Source organism: Dama dama, chromosome 6 (assembly GCF_033118175.1).
Source record: "Dama dama isolate Ldn47 chromosome 6, ASM3311817v1, whole genome shotgun sequence".
Lineage (NCBI taxonomy): Eukaryota > Metazoa > Chordata > Mammalia > Artiodactyla > Cervidae > Dama > Dama dama.
Window position 1 is genome coordinate 5,815,661 of NC_083686.1, and position 17,858 is coordinate 5,833,518.

Below are 17,858 nucleotides of genomic sequence, written 5' to 3' on the forward strand. Positions count from 1 at the left end.
CTCAACGAACCATCTTCCCGATCTCATTCCATAAGGCCTCAGGCTTCTGCTGTTGCCAAGATGCACTGGCTTGCTGCCTGAGAAGGAGGCTTTTGTCTGAGTTAGTTCTGCCACCTACAGCACGCAGCCGGGCAGAGGCGCCCACTTGGCGCCCAGAACGGAAGGCTCATTTGCATACATGAATAAGGGGCGGTGCGCGCTGCCTCCCCAGCCTGGTACCCCTCTGCCAGAAGAAAAATGGCTTTCGGGATTCCTGATTAGTATTCAGAGATGCAAATTCCTCTGGGGTGAGTTACAGCGATGGGAAGATATTTTTACATGAAAGGGGAAGGGATAAATCCTGAGGATTAGCACCTGAAAGAAGTGTTGCCCAAAAACCCAAGAGGAAAGGGGGGAAAAGAAAGAGAAAATGAGCTTCTGAGTTCTCACGATAAATCCAACTCTTCCATTTCTTAGTATGTTCAACGCTGACCCCCCCATTCCAGGTCCAGATAGGTAACTTGTCATATAATAAACATATTTGCCATCTAACTTGTAATCATGAAAATGTTTGCTTCAGGAAGATGTGATTTTCTAAGCAGCGTGAAGTGCACACATAGGGTAGTGTTCTTAATATACTTAAAATCATTTTTAAGGGACTGAATTTGGGGGACCGAGATTATATTATTCTCATAGTTATGTCCTAAGCAGAGTGCCTGAAACTTAGGAGGAAACTCAGTAAATGCTTATTGATTTAATGTAAAAGAAATGTGGTTTGTTTTGCAATCTGCGCTGTGCTTGTTAATATATGATCATAATACCTACTGCTTGTTGAACTTACGTGTCAAGACGTATCATCTCAACTTTTTCAAATATCCGAGATATGTATGGCTTTACAGGTGAAACCGAGTGTCAGCATTATTAAGTGTTTCAGCCAAAGATAAGATTATACCTAGACCTCTCAGTTTTGAAGTCCATGTTTGTTCCACTCCATCCATGAAATTTTATATCCACTGTAAATCAATTTCTCAAGAATGGGAATTGACCACAAGGAAATGGTTTTAAAATCTTTACATTTTTTAATTAAAAGAAAAAGTTTTCCCAGTCCTTGGAATTTCTCTGAAAGCTTTTCTTACTGTTCCAGCTTAATAATAGATGCAAATATCTTCTGACCCTGTCTGAAGCTAACAGTAGTTCTTTGATGGATAATGCAGTCTTATCTCTGTGTGGAGAGAGGATGTGGAGAACCTTTCCCTGTGTTTGCTATGAGCGACAGGGGAAGACCTGAGGGTGTCTATAATTTGCACACATATTTTGATTTCCAGTAAAGAATTATTAGAAGAGGAAAACACACTGGAATATGGACTTAAATGTATAGCAACCCTCCCTCTTTCACAGGTTTTTCTTTATTAACATTTTAGGTTTCAAGTTCAGTTCAGTTCAGTCACTCAGTCATGTCTGACTGTTTGTGACCCCATGGACTGCAGCACACCAGGCCTCCCTGTCCATCACCAACTCTTGGACCTTGCTCAAACTCATGTCCATCAAGTCGGTGATGCCATCCAACCATCTCATCCTCTGTCATCCCCTTCTCCTCCTGCCTTCAACCTTTCCCAGCATCAGGGTCTTCTCCAATGAGTCAGTTCTTTGCATTGGGTAGGCAAAGTATTGGAGTTTCAGCTTCAGCATCAGTCCTTCCAATGAACACCCAGGACTGATCTCCTTTAGGATGGACTGGTTGGATCTGCTTGCAGTCCAAGGGAGTCTCAAGAGTCTTCAACACCACAGTTCAACAGCATCAATTCTTCAGTGCTCAGCTTTCTTTATAGCCCAACTCTCACATCCATACATGACTACTGGAAAAATTACAGTTTTGACTAGATGGATATTTGTCAGCAAAGTAATGTCTCTGCTTTTTAATATTCTGTCTAGGTTGGTCATAGCTTTTCTTCCAAGGAGCAAGTGTCTTTTAATTTCATGACTATAGTCACCATCTGCAGTAATTTTGGAGCCCAAGAAAATAAAGTGTCTCACTGTTTCCATTGTTTCCCCATCTATTTGCCATGAAGTGATGGGACAGATGCTATGATCTTGGTTTTTTGAATGTTGTGTTTTAAGTCAACTTTTTCACTCTCCTCTTTCACTTTCATCAAGAGGCTTTTTAATTCCTCTTCACTTTCTGCCATAAGTGTGGTGTCATCTACGTATCTGAGATTATTGATATTTCTCCCGGCAGTCTTGATTCCAGCTTGTGCTTCATCCAGCCCGGCATTTCTCATTATGTACTCTGCATATAAGTTAAATAAGCAGGGTGACAATATACAGCCTTGATGTACTCCTGTCCCAATTTGGAACCAGTCTATTGTTTCAAAAAGGTTTCAAAAAGGTCTCAAGTAAACAAGAAGATAGACAAGATTGAAGATGGGTAGGAACTAACCCAGATCTCACTAGTTTGCAGCCTGATGCCCTAGTGACTTTGTCTTTTTGACTCACACTGTACCTGTGTCACTCAAGCTTTGAAATCTTAGTCTCTTTTCCCGAAGAAACTGCAAATGGAAGGAGATCACAGTTGGCCCTTGAGTGGGGTTAGTTGAGTTAATGGAGTTTGGCTTAGGTCATTGATAGCTAGGAAGGGCTAAGGAATTTTTCTAGATGAAGACAATTTTTATTATCATGCTTAGACTTGAGAAGAGGGAAAGTGGGGAAGGGCAGTGAGAAGAGAAAGAAATTTGAACAGGAACCCCCTGGAGATCTGTGCATGGCTTGCTTCTGTATTTATCTCTGCTATAACCCAGCATTTGCAGGGCAGTGGCTCTCAGCTTTGGGTAATACTTATCAGAATTAGATGAGGAAATGCTCTTTTTAAATGCAGATTCAGGGTCCCATCTCCAGATTCCATAAAACAGAAAAGGCAGAGCCTGGAAGTCTGCATTTTTAACAATCAACTCATCTGACTTTGATAGCAGTGTGCCTTAGACTTTGAGGAACATTGGCATAGAAAGGTCCTCGCGTCTTTCTGAGAAACACTCTTTCAATGCATCCATTCATTTGAGCCAAGTCTAGGAACACAGAGATAAAAGACATAGTCTCATTTCAGCATCCAAAGAGTTCAAAGTCAAGTGGAGAAGAGACTTGGAAGCTGATGGTTCCAAAATGTAAATAAGTTCATAGAGCAGAAAGAGCTTTGTGCTATGGAGAGCTGGAGAGGTATTCAGCTCAGCCCACATGGGAAGAAGTGCACAGTCCTGGGGAGGAAGGCATAACAGAAGAAGGGACTCTGACTTCAAGGATGAGTGGTTGTAAACCAGGAGGAGAGGAGCAAAGAATTCCAGGTCAAGGGAACCCAGTGGACAATAAGAAGTGTGGCCTCTAGGGAAATACTCAGACGAGACACGACAGAAGGGAAAGAGATAGTAAAAAAGATGGGCAGATGAAGGCAGAGATTGAACGTCTGTCTGTCATAATAAAATGACGTCTTTTCACACGGATGGATAGGTGCATTGCCAGGGCTTTCTGGGTGATACTAGTGGTAAAGAACCCTCCTGCCAGTGCAAGAGATGTAAGAGATGCAGGTTCAATCCCTGGGTTGGAAAGATCCCCTGGAGCGGGGCATGGCAACCCACTCTAGCATTCTTGCCTGGGAAATCCCACGGACAGAGGAGCCTGTTGGGCTACAGTCCTTGCGGTCACAAAGAATCAAACACGACCGGAGAGACTTCGCGTGCGTGCACCGGTGCATTGCCAGTGTTTGTACCGCTGTTGTTGCAACAGCAGTGGACGCGTTGTTCCAACCTGTGGTCTTTGCCCTCTCAGCATCAGCTCTCTCAGTGCAGCACCTGTTCTGATGATCTCCCAACTGAGAAGGAATTCAGAAAAGTCCAGGGCAATGCTAACTGGATTTACCTTCTTATTTCATACACTAGTCTTTGTCGTCAGATGTCTTGGACTGCAGTAGAGCTGAAAGGTCTAACTAAAGGAAGCAAGAAGGGTGGCCACATACAGAACCAGAGCAAAAACCCCACACTGGATATATGTGGGAGTATATACGTTGCCAATTTTCACATCTTGTGTAAAATACAAATGAGTCCATGGATAAAAATGAAGTCGTGTTCATCACGGTTTTTTATAAGAATTAGGATCGAAAAACATACTTGAAGTTACCACTTTGTTCTCAAAAGCTTGAATGATGATTTCACTGACAGAAAATCTACATAAACTGCCATTGTAACTCACAGTGTGTGGTTAGGCAAACAGGAAAAACAACGGAAATTAGAGTAGAAATCTGAGCATGCTGTGCTATATGAAAGAGCTTTTTTCTTTAACCAGAGAGAATCACTTAATTTCAGAATATAACTGCATATATCCACCCAACCATCAGTATAGAATATGTGGGTAAATATGTGTGTGTGTATATAAATCACACTCAGCTGTAACATGGTATTATAAATGATACTAAAGAGAGTGAGCATTATCAAGCGTTGGTAATATTTCTTTTCCTCCACACTTAACCAGAAAAAAATAAAAAATGGTTGGGGGGAGAGGGAAGAGAAGTGTCTTTACGCTTCTAAATGGATTCCGGCTGTTAATATTATTTATTGCAAATAATATTATCAAGTAGTGAAACACTGATGTCTTTGAACTCCTTGCAGTTGTGTGTAATACTGGAACCAATGCAAGAACTGATGTCCAGACATAAAACTTACAACCTCAGTCCACGGGACTGCCTGAAGACCTGCTTGTTTCAGAAGTGGCAGCGGATGGTGGCACCGCCAGGTAAGACCTCGCTCTTCACTCTCCATCTACATGCTTTTTCTGAGGCTTCTTCTGGGGATGAAGGGAGAGGAAACGGGAGTGATTGTAAACGTATCAGGCAAAGTAGTTTATAAGGGATGTTCTGACCCTGATGTTGAATCCAAAGACACTGAGTTGGTGAAGGACGAGCATTCTTCTTCTATGTAGTGACCGTGCTCCACAGTCTCCTCACTTGCTAGATTTAGGAGAACATGAAACTCATAGAAGGAAATTGATTTCTTTAATGTTACCGAGAAGATGTTGATAAAGCCGAGATGAGAACCAAGGTTTGCTGTCTCCCAGGCCAGTGATCGTTCCACTAGACAAGACTGGTGACCGCTGATGGCTTACTTTAGTTTTCTTTGTTCTTTGAAGAATGGTAGAAATTAGGAAAAGAAAGGGGGAGAAGGAAGAAGAAAGGAAGAATGGGGGAGTGGGCAGAAAACAGAAAGAAGGAAGGGAGGGAGGGGGGAAGGAATAGATGGAGGAAGAAAGGGAAGGAGGGAGGGAGAAAGTTTTGCCGTTTTTAAAGATACGTAATATCAAAGGGTACTCTGATCATGAAAAGAATACATAAAAGGCCCCATTTCTCCCACTTCCCTAGGATGCAGTTTAGATGCTGTGGTCTCCTGCTGGGGTTCTGAAATTACTGCTCCGAGTCATCATTAATTGTCTTTCTATCTAATACATGTTCACTCCCAAGCGTGTGCTGAGCCTCATTGATCATAAAAGCAAAATGTATCCATTCGCTAAAAATTATTTTTATGAAGAGTAATTATTAACAAGAGGGACATAGCTTTCTGAATCATGAAATATAATGGTCACCTTCCACTGGTAATTGGCCAGGCGTTTTAAATAAAGAGAATATAGTCAATATAATCAAGTACATGTTTAGAAAGCTGGGAAAATGAGCATTACTTTATATAGAATAGTTGCATCCCCATCTTAGGGGAATTTTCGACATTTAGAACATCATTTTTCAAAGATATTAAATGTGCTTAAATTGGCCTTATTTTCTCTTTCAATAGCAATAAGGTTTTATGGGGAAAAAATTTCACTCACTACAGGTCTTGAAGACTTCTATTTCCTGATGTATGCACATGTAATTTATATGACTGTGTGTGTGTGTGTGTGTGTGTGTGTGTGTGTGTGTTAGTCATTCAGTTATCTCTAACTCTTTGTGACCCCATGGACTGTCACCCACCAAGCTCCTCTGTCCATGGGATTCTCCAGGCAAGAACACTGGAGTGGGTTGCCATTCCCTTCTCCAGGGGATCTTCCTGACCCAGGGATTGAACCGGGGCCTCCTGCATTGCAGGCAGATTCTTTACCATCTGAGCCACCAGGGAAGCCCCGTAATTCATATATTATCCATTAATTCAGTCATTAACTCAGCAACTATTTATCAAGCCCCTACAAGATGCCAGACACTGATCAAGCCACTCTGCTTATAGCATGGCATGAAAACAGTCACAAATCACAGTCTCTCAGACCTTTCCTTTTTTTTTTTATTGAATCCTCACTAGGGTTATTGTGAGGTATGAGATATTTCTTGTTATTCCCATTTGATATAATAGGCCTGAGATTTAAAGCAGAACTTGCCAAAGTTAGTGCAAGGCTAAATCAATGGAGACCTACATCACAATAAGTTTTTACGTCTTCAATTCATGACTCTATTCCTACAGCCACCTACAGGCAGTAGGAGCCACACAGAGCATATATTTTAGGCATATTTTCCCAAAATTCCATTAAAAATACAATTTATTTTTTTTATAAAAAGCAGCAGATTTCAATTCAAGTCAAAGGAAGAAGGTGCTGGTCAGGGAGAACTGGGGTATTTGCTTAACTTTAGACTGTACCACTCAACTCACCTCCAGCTGCCTAAGCTGGAACAGTTCTGTTTTCTGTTTCCATAACCTTCAGAATAAGCACACATAACTCTCCATGGATAGGGATGTTAGGCCTCTGTCAATGAATATCTTCAGACATTAAGATGAAAATACTTATGAAAGAAAAAGCAGTGTCTAAATAGAAACCTTCTACTGCTTCATCAAAAGTCAGGAATAACATGATGGACCAAGTAGTCTTTGAAATGAGCCTTAAAACAAACTCACACCATTGTCCACTAGAAGCAGCAAAGATGTCTCAAGAAAATGCCAAAGGTCCCCTCACTTAGTTCCAGTATGGCCCTAACTTACCTTCTCTCCATCAGGGCTGGATCTAGAATAGGCTTAGCAAATGATGCTCTTACATAGCATTTCCAGTAAGGGCCTGGAACAGTCTTCTGAAAGTTTCTCATTCTTAAAGCAAAGATTATAATAGTACCTAATTAATAGAGTTGCTATGAATATAAAATAATGACCAAAAATGTTAAGAAAATGAAAAGAATGAGTCATGCTCATAATGCATAATAAATAAGTGAAATTCTTCTTACTACACATTTCCATAAGTCTTTACACTTACAATAAAATCTTGCCTCATCCTTCAAGTTCAAAAAAAAATTTTTTTTCTATTTATAAACCTTCTGGAAGAGGTCTAGTTTCCTTTCATTAAAATATTGATTATAGCATATTAAGACATTCCCCCTCCCCAGGAGTTTTCCAGTTAGTTGCATTCTTTAAACACCAGGGCTTGGGAATCCATAAGTTCCACGTCAATGGCTGGTTGGATGGACACCTTTTTACTTCAGCATTCCAAGGTGTAGTAGAGCTTGGCTGCAGTATGACACTTGGCCAGTAGGTGCTGCACTTGCTCAGTGGGTCCCTAATTTAACTAAGTTCATACAGGTGGCGCTAGTGGTAAAGAATCCACCTGCCGATGCAGGAGTTGCAAGTTTCATCTCTGGGTCGGGAAGATCCCTGGAGTAGGAAATGGCAACCCACTCCAGTATTCTTGCCTGGAAAATTCCATGGACAGAGGAGCCTGGTGGGCTACAGCCCCTGGGGTCACAAAGACTCAGACACAACTGAGTGCACACATGTGCGTGCACGCACACACACACAAACACACTGTTCTCAGGCCTTAGAGGCTCCCTAGGAATCTCAGTCTGAATAGTGTGAAAGTCTCTCAGTCGTGTCCAACTCTACAACCCCATGGACTGTACGTGGATTCTCCAGGCCAGAATACTGGAGTGGGTAGCCTTTCCCTTCTCCAGAGGATCTTCCCAACCCAGGGATCAAACCCAAGTCTCCTCATTACAGGCGGATTCTCAGAGCCCTCCTTTTATTATAAAAAGAAGGTAGGCCATAAAAACTTTTTCTCAAAATTCATAGTGGTAATAATATTTTAAGTTCAAATTGTGATAGGGGTATAAGTCACCCCTAAGACTTACTCACAGATCCCAGACATATAGACGGGTTTCCAAGGTGGTGCTAGTGGTGAAGAATCCACCTGCCAATGCAGAAGAGGGAGACTCAGGTTCAGTCCCTGGGTCAGAAAGAGCCCCTGGAGTAGGAAATGGCAACTCACTTTAGTGTTCTTGCCTGGAAAATCCCATGGACAGAGGATCCTGGCGGGCTCGAGTCCAAGGGGTCACAAAGAGTAGGACATGACCGAGCAGGAGACATGCAGATGAAATCAGAAAGAACAATTAAATGCAAATCATTTTATAGACATGTTAAACAAAAGAATGTCCATCATTTTGTGCTAAAATGAGGTCTTCAGTTCTCTCCTTTTTGTGTTTGGTCAAGTTAAAAGAAAAGGGGGCGGGGGGGGGGGGGGAATGTCGATAGTCTAGCGTTTTCACTTTCCAAAAACAGCGTCCCTTGAGGGCCCGCGGCGGGCGGCCGGGAGCTGACCCTGCCTCCCTGTTCCGTATTGCAGCAGAACCCGCAAGGCAACCGACGACCAAACGGAGGAAACGGAAAAACTCCACCAGCAGCACCTCCAACAGCAGCGCGGGCAACGCCACCAACAGCGCCGGCAGCAAGAAGAAGACCGCGGCCGCCAACCTGAGTCTGACCAGTCAGGTACCTGTAAGTCTCGCTTTCCTCGCAGGCTGCAATTCCCGCCTTTGCTGTCTCCCAGTTCCAGGGGGGCCCCCGCAGAAAAGACTCTTAGCTGCAGAGACCTTCTGGACCGGGCGGGCGGGAGGTGGGGTGGGGGAAGGGGCAGGCAGGGACAGGAGTTGGGAGGAAGGGGGAAGGACTCTGTCCTGAAAACCAGCCCCTGCAAACTGGGACCTAGAAAGCAATACGCAGAGTCTGTGCTGCAGCGGGGCAGGAATGAAAATGCTGCCAGAGTCGCAGACAGGGGACATGTCACCTAAGGTTTAATTAAAATATCACTGAGCGATGTGCCTGCTGGCAGATAAGGGGCTCTGAGCACCATCGCCGGGACCCCGTGTTCCACTGGAAAGCTAGCTCCTGGCACTCAGACTCCAATTGTCATTCGGCTGTCCCCAACCCCTCCCCGCCCCAGACATGGGCATCTCCTCTTATTTTAAGACTCAGGTAATTAACTCAAGGCCAGGGCAGCTCAGTGGATTTCGCTTCCCCTGTTTCACTAGCTTAGGGGGAGTTTCAGCCCCAGGTTTGGGCTCAACTCTCTTGACCTCTTGACCCTTCCTTTCAGTTCTGGGTCTTGACGAAGGAAATGGGCTGCTCAGAAGGGGGCTTCTTTGAACTCTGAGACTGATAGCCAAGGGTGTCCCCAGATGGGAACTTTCTTCCTCTCCTCTTGATCTCTTCCGCAATCCTCTCCCTTCCTCCTGATTCCTTCTGGACTCTGAATTCCTCATCCCAGAATTAGACCACTTACCGCTTTTATTGATAAATTCTCATGTTCCTTGAAGCATGTCTTGCCTCTTCAGTGACCTGTGGGTTTTCCTTCTCTGCAAACCTTGGTCCATCACCTCACCAGGCTTTCGACTGTCCTTGCCTCCATCCCGGGGATTCTCGTGGTGCCTCAGAGGTGCCCTCTGGACCCTGTGTCTTTGAGAGTGTGCCCTTTCTTGTAGCCGCCCTCCTCCTCCAGTGCAGTTTTTTTACCTCTCCCCTCTTTCCCACTCGTCTCCCCTCTTGGGCTGTGGCCCTCCTCCTTCAGGTTCTGATCCTGCTCTGTCTCCTGTCCATGTGAGAGTGGACCGTCCTTTCCAGAAGGTTCTCCGCTTACTTCTAAATGTGGCTTTCAAATCTGTCCCCCACCCACCCACTTGCCCCCACATCCCATTGGTCAGTTCTCTTTGGCTAAACCCAACCCCATCAGCGCATCTGAGAATTACCCGGCCTCTCCTCCTGTCCTCCATAGACAGAGGGTATGGTCATCATTCCCCAGTACATTAAAAAGGAAGGGTCACGAGAGAGTGGCCAGCCTGTGAGGTAGGTGTCATTTTAATTTCAAGAGCGTTAAGAATTTCAGTCTTTAGATAATACCAGAGTCACCTCTGTTTTTTGAATTGGGCTATCATCCCTGAAGAGTGAGGGGGGTGGAAATGAAAGGAGAAAATCAGTCTTCTTATTAAGGTGCCAGTAAGTTATACCCACGGCTGGTTAAATGGAAAAATGCATACAAAAAAAAAAAAATGGCCAGGTGTAAATAAATCAGCCCCCAAAGCATACACAAGTAGCCTATTTATTCATTTAATCCGAGAGTTTTAGAAACTAAAGGTTGTTAGTTTCCACAAATAATTGAAAGTACGTTCCAGAGATTTCTGGAACTCTGATGTAGCTACTTAGAGGCACAGGGGCTGCAAGAATTCAGAGCAGTTCATCAAGCATTTTCTGAGCTCCTATTGTGTGCCCTACACTATACCAGGTGTTGGTAATCCCAAGATTTAAAATAATTTTTAAAAAAAAGACCAAAAGATGCCCAAGTTCTGTCATTGAAGAGCTCACTACTTTTTTTCTTTTTTTAAGAGCTCACTATTTAAAGGAGGGATGATAAAGAGGTTTCTTCTTTCCTGCCAACTCAGTCTCCTGGGGTCAATTCTCAGGGTAGGGTGTCCAGAAAGATTCTAAGCCTGAACTGGGCATGGTAGGCTATCCGTTAGTGATGTCTGCCATGGGTACAGAATAGCAGCTACCTGTCCATGTATTTTAGCATACCTGGGCCTGGTCAGAAGCACTGCAATTTTTTTAAAGAGCACCTGACTTTTTCTACTCTGTTACATTCTTGTCCTCCCAACCAACGATTGCATTTTGCTGGAAGATACCTATGTTGCTGCTGCTGCTAAGTCACTTCAGTCGTGCCTGACTCTGTGCGACCCTATAGACGGCAGCCCACCAGGCTCCCCTGTCCCTGGGATTCTCCAGGCAAGAACACTGGAGCAGGTTGCCATTTCCTTCTCCAATGCATGAAAGTGAAAAGTGAAAGTGAAGTCGCTCAGTCGTGTCCGACTCTTAGCAACCCCATGGACTGCAGCCTACCAGGCTCCTCCATCCATGGGATTTTCCAGGCAAGAGTACTGAGACGGTCTTTAATGAGTTGAGACCCTTCGGACAAGAGCAAGGCACCATTAGAAAGTGCAGGAAGAATGTTAGTAGTATCCTCACCGTGCAATGAAGGAGATGTTCATTAAGTGAAACTTAGAAATGGCCGAGAGAAACAGGGAAGTCATCCAGGTTAGGCAAACGTGTCCATTCCTGTAGGTCCCCCGGCTGGTTGGCTGTCAGATGATAAGCACCGACTGGCTTGTAAGGGTCACACCTTTCAGCCCTGTGTCCTGAATCACCCACACCCTGTTCCTGTTTAACTAGAAATGCCACTTGCTGGCCTTAGCTGGCCTGTCTGAAGGCACGGACAGGGGTGTGTGTTACCGTGGCCACGGCTGTGGTCTGCCCAGCGGCCGGACGGCAGCGTGTGTGTCCGGCAAGGACTCGGGTTTAATCCTAGGCTTCTGCTTCTCACTCCATGAGCAGGGGCTGGGAGCGACCCCGAACCGCAGCCTCAGCCCTGGGAGGGATGAAGACCTGTGTCAGTCCGCAGCAGTGACCCCTGCTGGCCAGTTTAAGGAGAAGCGTGGAGGGGCCCTGAAAGGAGTCCCTCCCAGTCCTGCTCAGAGGTTGGTGGTCCTCGCTGGGGGGCTTAGTGAGAAGATGTAACAGGGGCACCAGCTGGTGGCATCCCAGAGTCTCCAGCAGGGAGCAGAGGGGTCTGCCTCACGGGGAGTTGAGACCACATGGGTTACTCTCAGGTGGACCAATATTGCCTCCTGTTTGTGGTGGGGGGGTGTCCCCACAAGAGAGGGCAGGAAATGCAGCTCTCACTGCAGATGTTGAATGATGCGGTGGGGGTGGGGGGTGGTGGAGATTTTTAAAGATGTGGGAGTGTGGGGAGAACGATGCCAATACCCCGTTAGAAGGAGCCCCAAATGTGCCTTCGGCTTCCCAGGTGGTGCTAGTGGTAAAGAACTCAGCTGACAATGTAGGAGACGAAAGAGATGAGGGTTCGATCCCTGGGTTGGGACGATCCCCTGGAGAATTCTGGAAATGACAATCCACTCCAGGATTCTTGCCTGGAGAATCCCATGGACAGAGGAGCCTGGCGGGCTGCATTCCATGGAGTCGCAAAGAAGAAGACGTAAGTGAAGTGATTGAGCACGCACGCAAAATGTGCCTTATGTCTCCACTCATTTCATGAAGATAACAGGTCAAGCCCACCTCAGTGGAGAACCCATGTCCTAGCCTGGAGGTTTAGCAGAGCCAGCGAGAGTCCTGTGCATAATTGTGTAACTGTCTTCAAGCCTCTAGGTGCATACGAAGTCCTTAGCACATGTCTGTTTTATTATAACTTGCCATCTATTCATCACTCACACATGCACACATGCGTACACACATTCACACAGGTACGCCCATGATTATGCATCTGGCTAAGGATATGTTTTATAATCAGTAAGGCAAACGTGGCATCTCTCTGAAATTTCAGATGCTCAAAAATGTCTATGCCTGGGCATCTTTTCCAGTTGTTCCTGGAACAAAGATATACCAAACATACTAGAAGGCTGTATGAGCCCCGTTTGAAGAGATTCAAATCACTATTTTCGTAGGACTTTTCTGGAATAGCTGTTGTTTGCTGATACTGTGAAAGCATCTGGAGTGTTGGGAACTTCTTTGCTAATATCACTTTTAAGTCAGCTTCTCCTGTTTCTGAATGATGCTTACTTCCTCCCATTCCCCCAGCCTCTCTGGCTGACCTTGGACTCACAGTACAAATGCAGACCCACGCGTCGGTTCTAACATTCTTCTCCTGCCCTGTGACACCTAACGCCTGTGTTTTCCCAGCTCTTCAAAGGGTGCTGCACCCAAGTCACAAGACGGGATTCTCTCTCGTGTGGCGCTCTGCTGCATCTTAACCTGGTCTTGCCTCCTGCCTTTTCCCCTGACCGTAAGCACAGTCTCCCGATGGCCTGCAATGAAGGGGCACTTTTTGTATCCCCAACACCCCAAAGGATCAGGTGGAAGCCCCGTTCCATCTAACGTCCTGTCGTCTTTCTTGACACTCGAAGTCTGTGTCTATTTTGCATCTCATTTCAAGAGTCCTTGTGAGTCTCTTATAAGTCGGTGTCACGTCTAGCTCTTGGTGGCATCATAAGGACGTTCTTAGGGACTCACAATTGAATACCCTGCCGGCACCTCGATGGCTGAGTCTACTCAGGTCACCTTTGAGCCATTTACTTCATCTGGGACATTTCTCTTTAACATCCTTGTTAGCATTTCACAAGAGTGATTGATTAGTCTGAAAGCACAGTGTGAAACCTACTGATTATCTTCCCTCTAATTCGAGGGGAATCGATCTATCTGACAAAGAAGGTTTTCCATTCCCAAACAAACCAGGTGGTCACAAAAGGATTAGTTCACGGGCACCTTCAAAATTCGAGAAGGGCCCCGGAGGGACAGCTGGACATTTCTCCTGACCACAGGCAGTGGTCCACTCATAGACTGCCCCAGGCAGCCTCTCTTGCCCCTGTGGAATGAACATTTGCCCAGTTGTCAAGGCAAATTCGCATCCATGTCAGCAAATGCGTACTTACATCTCCAAAAGCATCTGGCTGGCCCTGATGTTTCAGCTTCAGCCGAGGCCGAGGGCAGTTGGGCACTCTTAAGTAGATTGTTGCTCAGAGCTGGAAGAGCAGGATCCACCTGACGGACGCCCCGTGCCGTGCCCAGGTCAGCCATCGGGCCCATAGGGCCCCCTTGGAACACGGAGGCCAGAGCCACGCCTTGGGTAGGCTTTCTTCTCCCCTGTCCTTGAGCCTCTGCAGCGGTGGCCTCTGCCAAGCTCCCAGCTCTAGGAGGGGCCTTCCTTGTTTGCATGGAAGGACAGTTTGTACTTAAAGGAGTGATTAGATGGATTCTTCTTGCACACTTCCATCTCTGATGACGACCAGCTTCATCTATGTAATTATCATTAGTTATCTTCATCTTCCTTTAATGGCACCAGCTGGACAGACTGGTTCTCTTTACTGCCCAGATTGGTGGTGGGGTTGCCTGTGTGGGCATAGGTGACAGGCACCACGGAATAACAGATGGTAAATTCAGGGCTTGTTGGCAATCAGCAGGTTTTTGCTAATGACTTAATTAGCTATGCAAATTGTCAAATCAGTGTGAACATTGTTTTTATCGAAAACTTTACCTAAATTAATTACCATAATTAAGTAGCAGAATGTCAAGGATGTTGGCTGCATAAAAGGGCCTGGCTAAGTAGGAACAAAGAGAGATCTGTCTTCAATTAAAACATGTACCGTCCTTGGGACAGAGAAAGTGCCGTTTGGAATGAGTTGCGCGAATGCGGCAGAACCGCGTCCTCCCCGGCGTTGGCTGCTTTCTCAGTAGTTTGCAAAGCCGCCCCGAGACCCTCAGTAAAAGTGGTGGCATTTCCAAGGTCTCGCAGAGCGCCCACTGCCCTCTCAAGAGTCCCCAGTGTCGGCAAGTTGCAAAGCGTGGATTTTTTTAATTTTGAAAAATCCATTTTTTTATTTCTGCAGATTGCTAGCATTGCTCGTTCTCCGGTGTCAGGCTGCACACTAAGGACATAAACTCGCGTGGTTGTTTCCCGTCAGGAGGCGATGTTTATTTCCTGTAGAAATCCAATATGCGTCTTGGCCCCCCCGCCACTGAGACTTGGCCCCGGTGTTACAGGACACGGTGTGTCTGACCCGGGTCCCCCAGCGCCTCCTCCCGCGAGTGTTTTAAGTGGGCTTCTCTCTTCCAAGGTTCCCTGTAATAATGTCAGCTGCTGTTCACAGGATGTGATGGTGGTAGGAGAGCCAACTCTGATGGGAGGTGAGTTTGGGGACGAGGACGAAAGGCTAATCACTAGATTAGAAAACACGCAGTATGATGCGGCCAACGGCATGGACGACGAGGAAGACTTCACCAATTCACCCGCCCTGGGGAACAGCAGTCCATGGAACAGTAAACCTCCGGCCACTCAAGAGACCAAATCAGAGAACCCCCCGCCCCAGGCTTCCCAGTAAGAGTGACCGGCTCCAGAATCCACTGTCCATAGCCCCCGTGGGTCACGCTCACTATTTCAGATCCTTACTTACAGGAGAGGAAGGAGCAGACGTTAAAACTTTGCCATGCAGATACCGATCTCTAAACCACAATGATCTGAGTTTCTTTCTTCCTTTTTTTTTTTTTTTTCTTAAATTGAGAGGACCATTCCAAATAAATGTCCATGACCCCTCCCTGGAGGCCTTCGCAGGTAACACAGATACTGGCACTGATCATAATTAAAACAAGAGCAAATGCTAGCGCTTCTCCTGGCTCAGTTTGAACCTTGTTTGTTAATTTCCTTTCACCAACCCCGCATCCAACCATCCAACGAAGGCCATATTGTCAGTAAACCCTCAGTGCTCAGGATCCCATTCTATGCCGAATCCAACTACAGATGACTTTTTAATATTGTAAAATATTTTCTGCTTTTTGACTTGCATCTGAGAGTTTCTTGTTTCAGTAAAAAAAGAAAAGGAAAAAAAATCCGCTTTTGGAAAGTAATTTAAACGTACCTTTATTATTATTTTTTTTTCTCCTTCACCTTTTCTTTCTTTGGGTAACAGCGAAGAGGGCCCAGCAGGGTAATTTATGGCCAAGCTAATGTCAATTGGTCCTCGAGCCCGAGGTGGTTCAGTCGCGCCCGAGTGCAGAAACAAGAAATGTCTTTTTGTCATCAGAGACACCAAGACAGATTTTTATGTAAAGAAAGGCACCTGGCCCCTTGAGAATGTATTCGTTTGTAAAATTGCTGTTGATCCAAATATTTCAAGCCATGTAATCCATTAATTTTGTGGGCAGTTTAATAAATCTGAAACTTTTGGGTTTTTTTTTTAATTGTATCTGAGTTGACTGTTGTTTCTCTTCATAGTATATTTCCTGTATAATATTTTGTAAAGCCCTCACCTGGTTCTTTTATGGGGACTTTTCTTTGGGGGCAATTCCAGTGTATTTATGTGAAACTTTATAAAAGAACTAATTTTTCCATTTGCATATTAATATGTTCTTCTATACATGTAAAGACACAGTGGCTCGTGTGTTATAAAACAGCTGTATTTTATGTATGCTTTAATGATAAGTGTGCCAATAATAAACTGTGTTAATGACCAAAGCAAAGGAGTCTGTGTGTCTGTGATCCCGGCAGAGAAATCTGCCCACGATGATGGGAAGTACTAAGCATGGATTTATGACCCAAATCCCACATGGAGTGGGACTGTGAAAACGGCTCATCCTTATAAAGTACAGTTTCTTCCACACTCACTGCAGTTTACCTGGGCAAATACAGAGGTGCCTTCTCTGTGCTGGCCGCAGACACAAGAATTGGAAAACAAGGATTGACCTGGCTCCCTATGGCTGGTCAATACAAGGGCAGCAGCTTCCACTCACTGAGTGCTTACTCTGTACCAAACATCTCAATTTAAGATCCACAGACATTACTTCAGGCTTCCCTGAGAGCTCAGTGAAGAATCTGTCTGTAATGCAGGATACCCAGATTCTATCCCTGGGTCGGGAAGATCCCCTGAAGAAGGGAATGGCAACCCACTCGAGTATTGTTGCCTGGAGAAATCCATGGACAGAGGAGCCTTTATTTCAGGTAATCCTCACAGCTCCACCAAGTAGGCCTCCATCTCCCCATTTTTTATAAACCAGTGCTCCCACTTGCCTATTTTTCTAAAAAGCTTACTATACAAATATTACAGAAAACTCATTTGAGGACTTTGGGTCTCAAGAACTTTCGTCGCATTTGTCTACTCTGTTCGAGTGAGGAAGATGAGAGAAGAAATCTGTTAGCATTAACTGGGTGTGTATAAAGTGCCAGGCTGTAGTAATAGATCATCTCAGCCAGTTCTGGAAAAGAGGGGCTTGAAAAAGAGAAGAGAAGGGACAGTGTGTCTCTTAGGTTGAGAGTCCCAGAAGCAGAACCCTAGACCAGAATTTGGGGCACAGAGTTACTGAGGGGATCTTCACAGTTAAAAAAAAAAATCTTTAAGGGAGTGGAGGGGGGAAGATGGGAAAGAGGAAAGGGCTAGGAAAGATGCGAACTCAGAAAGCCGACTTGCTGAGCCTGGTCCATGGTGCAGGGGAAAGCTTGGGGCACAGAGTTATCTAACCCTTGAAACTCAGCGGCCAGATTTCTGTACACTTGTACTGGTCAGTCATTGGCTGGGGCCACTCGCGGGGTGTGTGGGAGGCAGTATCTTCAGAATAAGATGGGCCCCCATCAGCCAAGGGCTGTCCTGCAGAGGAGAGATCAACTGGAAGGCCACAGTCTTAGCATCTCGGCACGGGTAGGCTAGTCCCAGAAAGGGCAGCAACCGTCTGCTTCAGTAAGTGACTTGCTCCATCTCAGAGCTCACGGGTGACATCGGTGGAATTTGCTTTTGCATCTCCCTTGACTACAAAGCCTCTAGGGTTTGTAGTTCTCTCTAGAGCATCACATTGTTTCCTTACAACATTAGCATTGGGAGGAAAATGTGCAGTAGAGTAGCAACAGAGCTAAAGGAAATTGAGGGAAACAGCTACTGTAATTGAAACTTCGCCACTAGGGTAAGAGAACTGCTAGCTTATCCTCCGCCCACCTCATCATTTCAGGTTTCCTTTTATCAGTTCTTTAAAGTCACCAACCTGCAGTCATCACAGATGATTTCTGGGGCA

General features: G+C 45.4%; 1 protein-coding gene across 8 annotated transcripts in view; it reads left to right on the forward strand.

The window, feature by feature from the left end:
• The window catches only part of LDB2 (LIM domain binding 2), a 441,029-nt gene extending 424,716 nt beyond the window's left edge, over positions 1-16,313 (forward strand). Inside the window, exons 6-8 of one of the 8 annotated variants that reach the window (XM_061145453.1) lie at positions 4,629-4,752; positions 8,593-8,744; positions 14,954-16,313. In XM_061145453.1, the coding sequence (XP_061001436.1) occupies positions 4,629-4,752; positions 8,593-8,744; positions 14,954-15,184 (507 nt within the window). In that variant the 3' untranslated portion in view covers positions 15,185-16,313. Of the gene's footprint in view, positions 1-4,628; positions 4,753-8,592; positions 8,745-14,692; positions 14,875-14,940 lie in introns of those variants that run through there. The other 7 variants (XM_061145455.1, XM_061145454.1, XM_061145456.1 and 4 more) reach the window with 7 other exon arrangements.
• Positions 16,314-17,858: the final 1,545 nt, after the last annotated feature.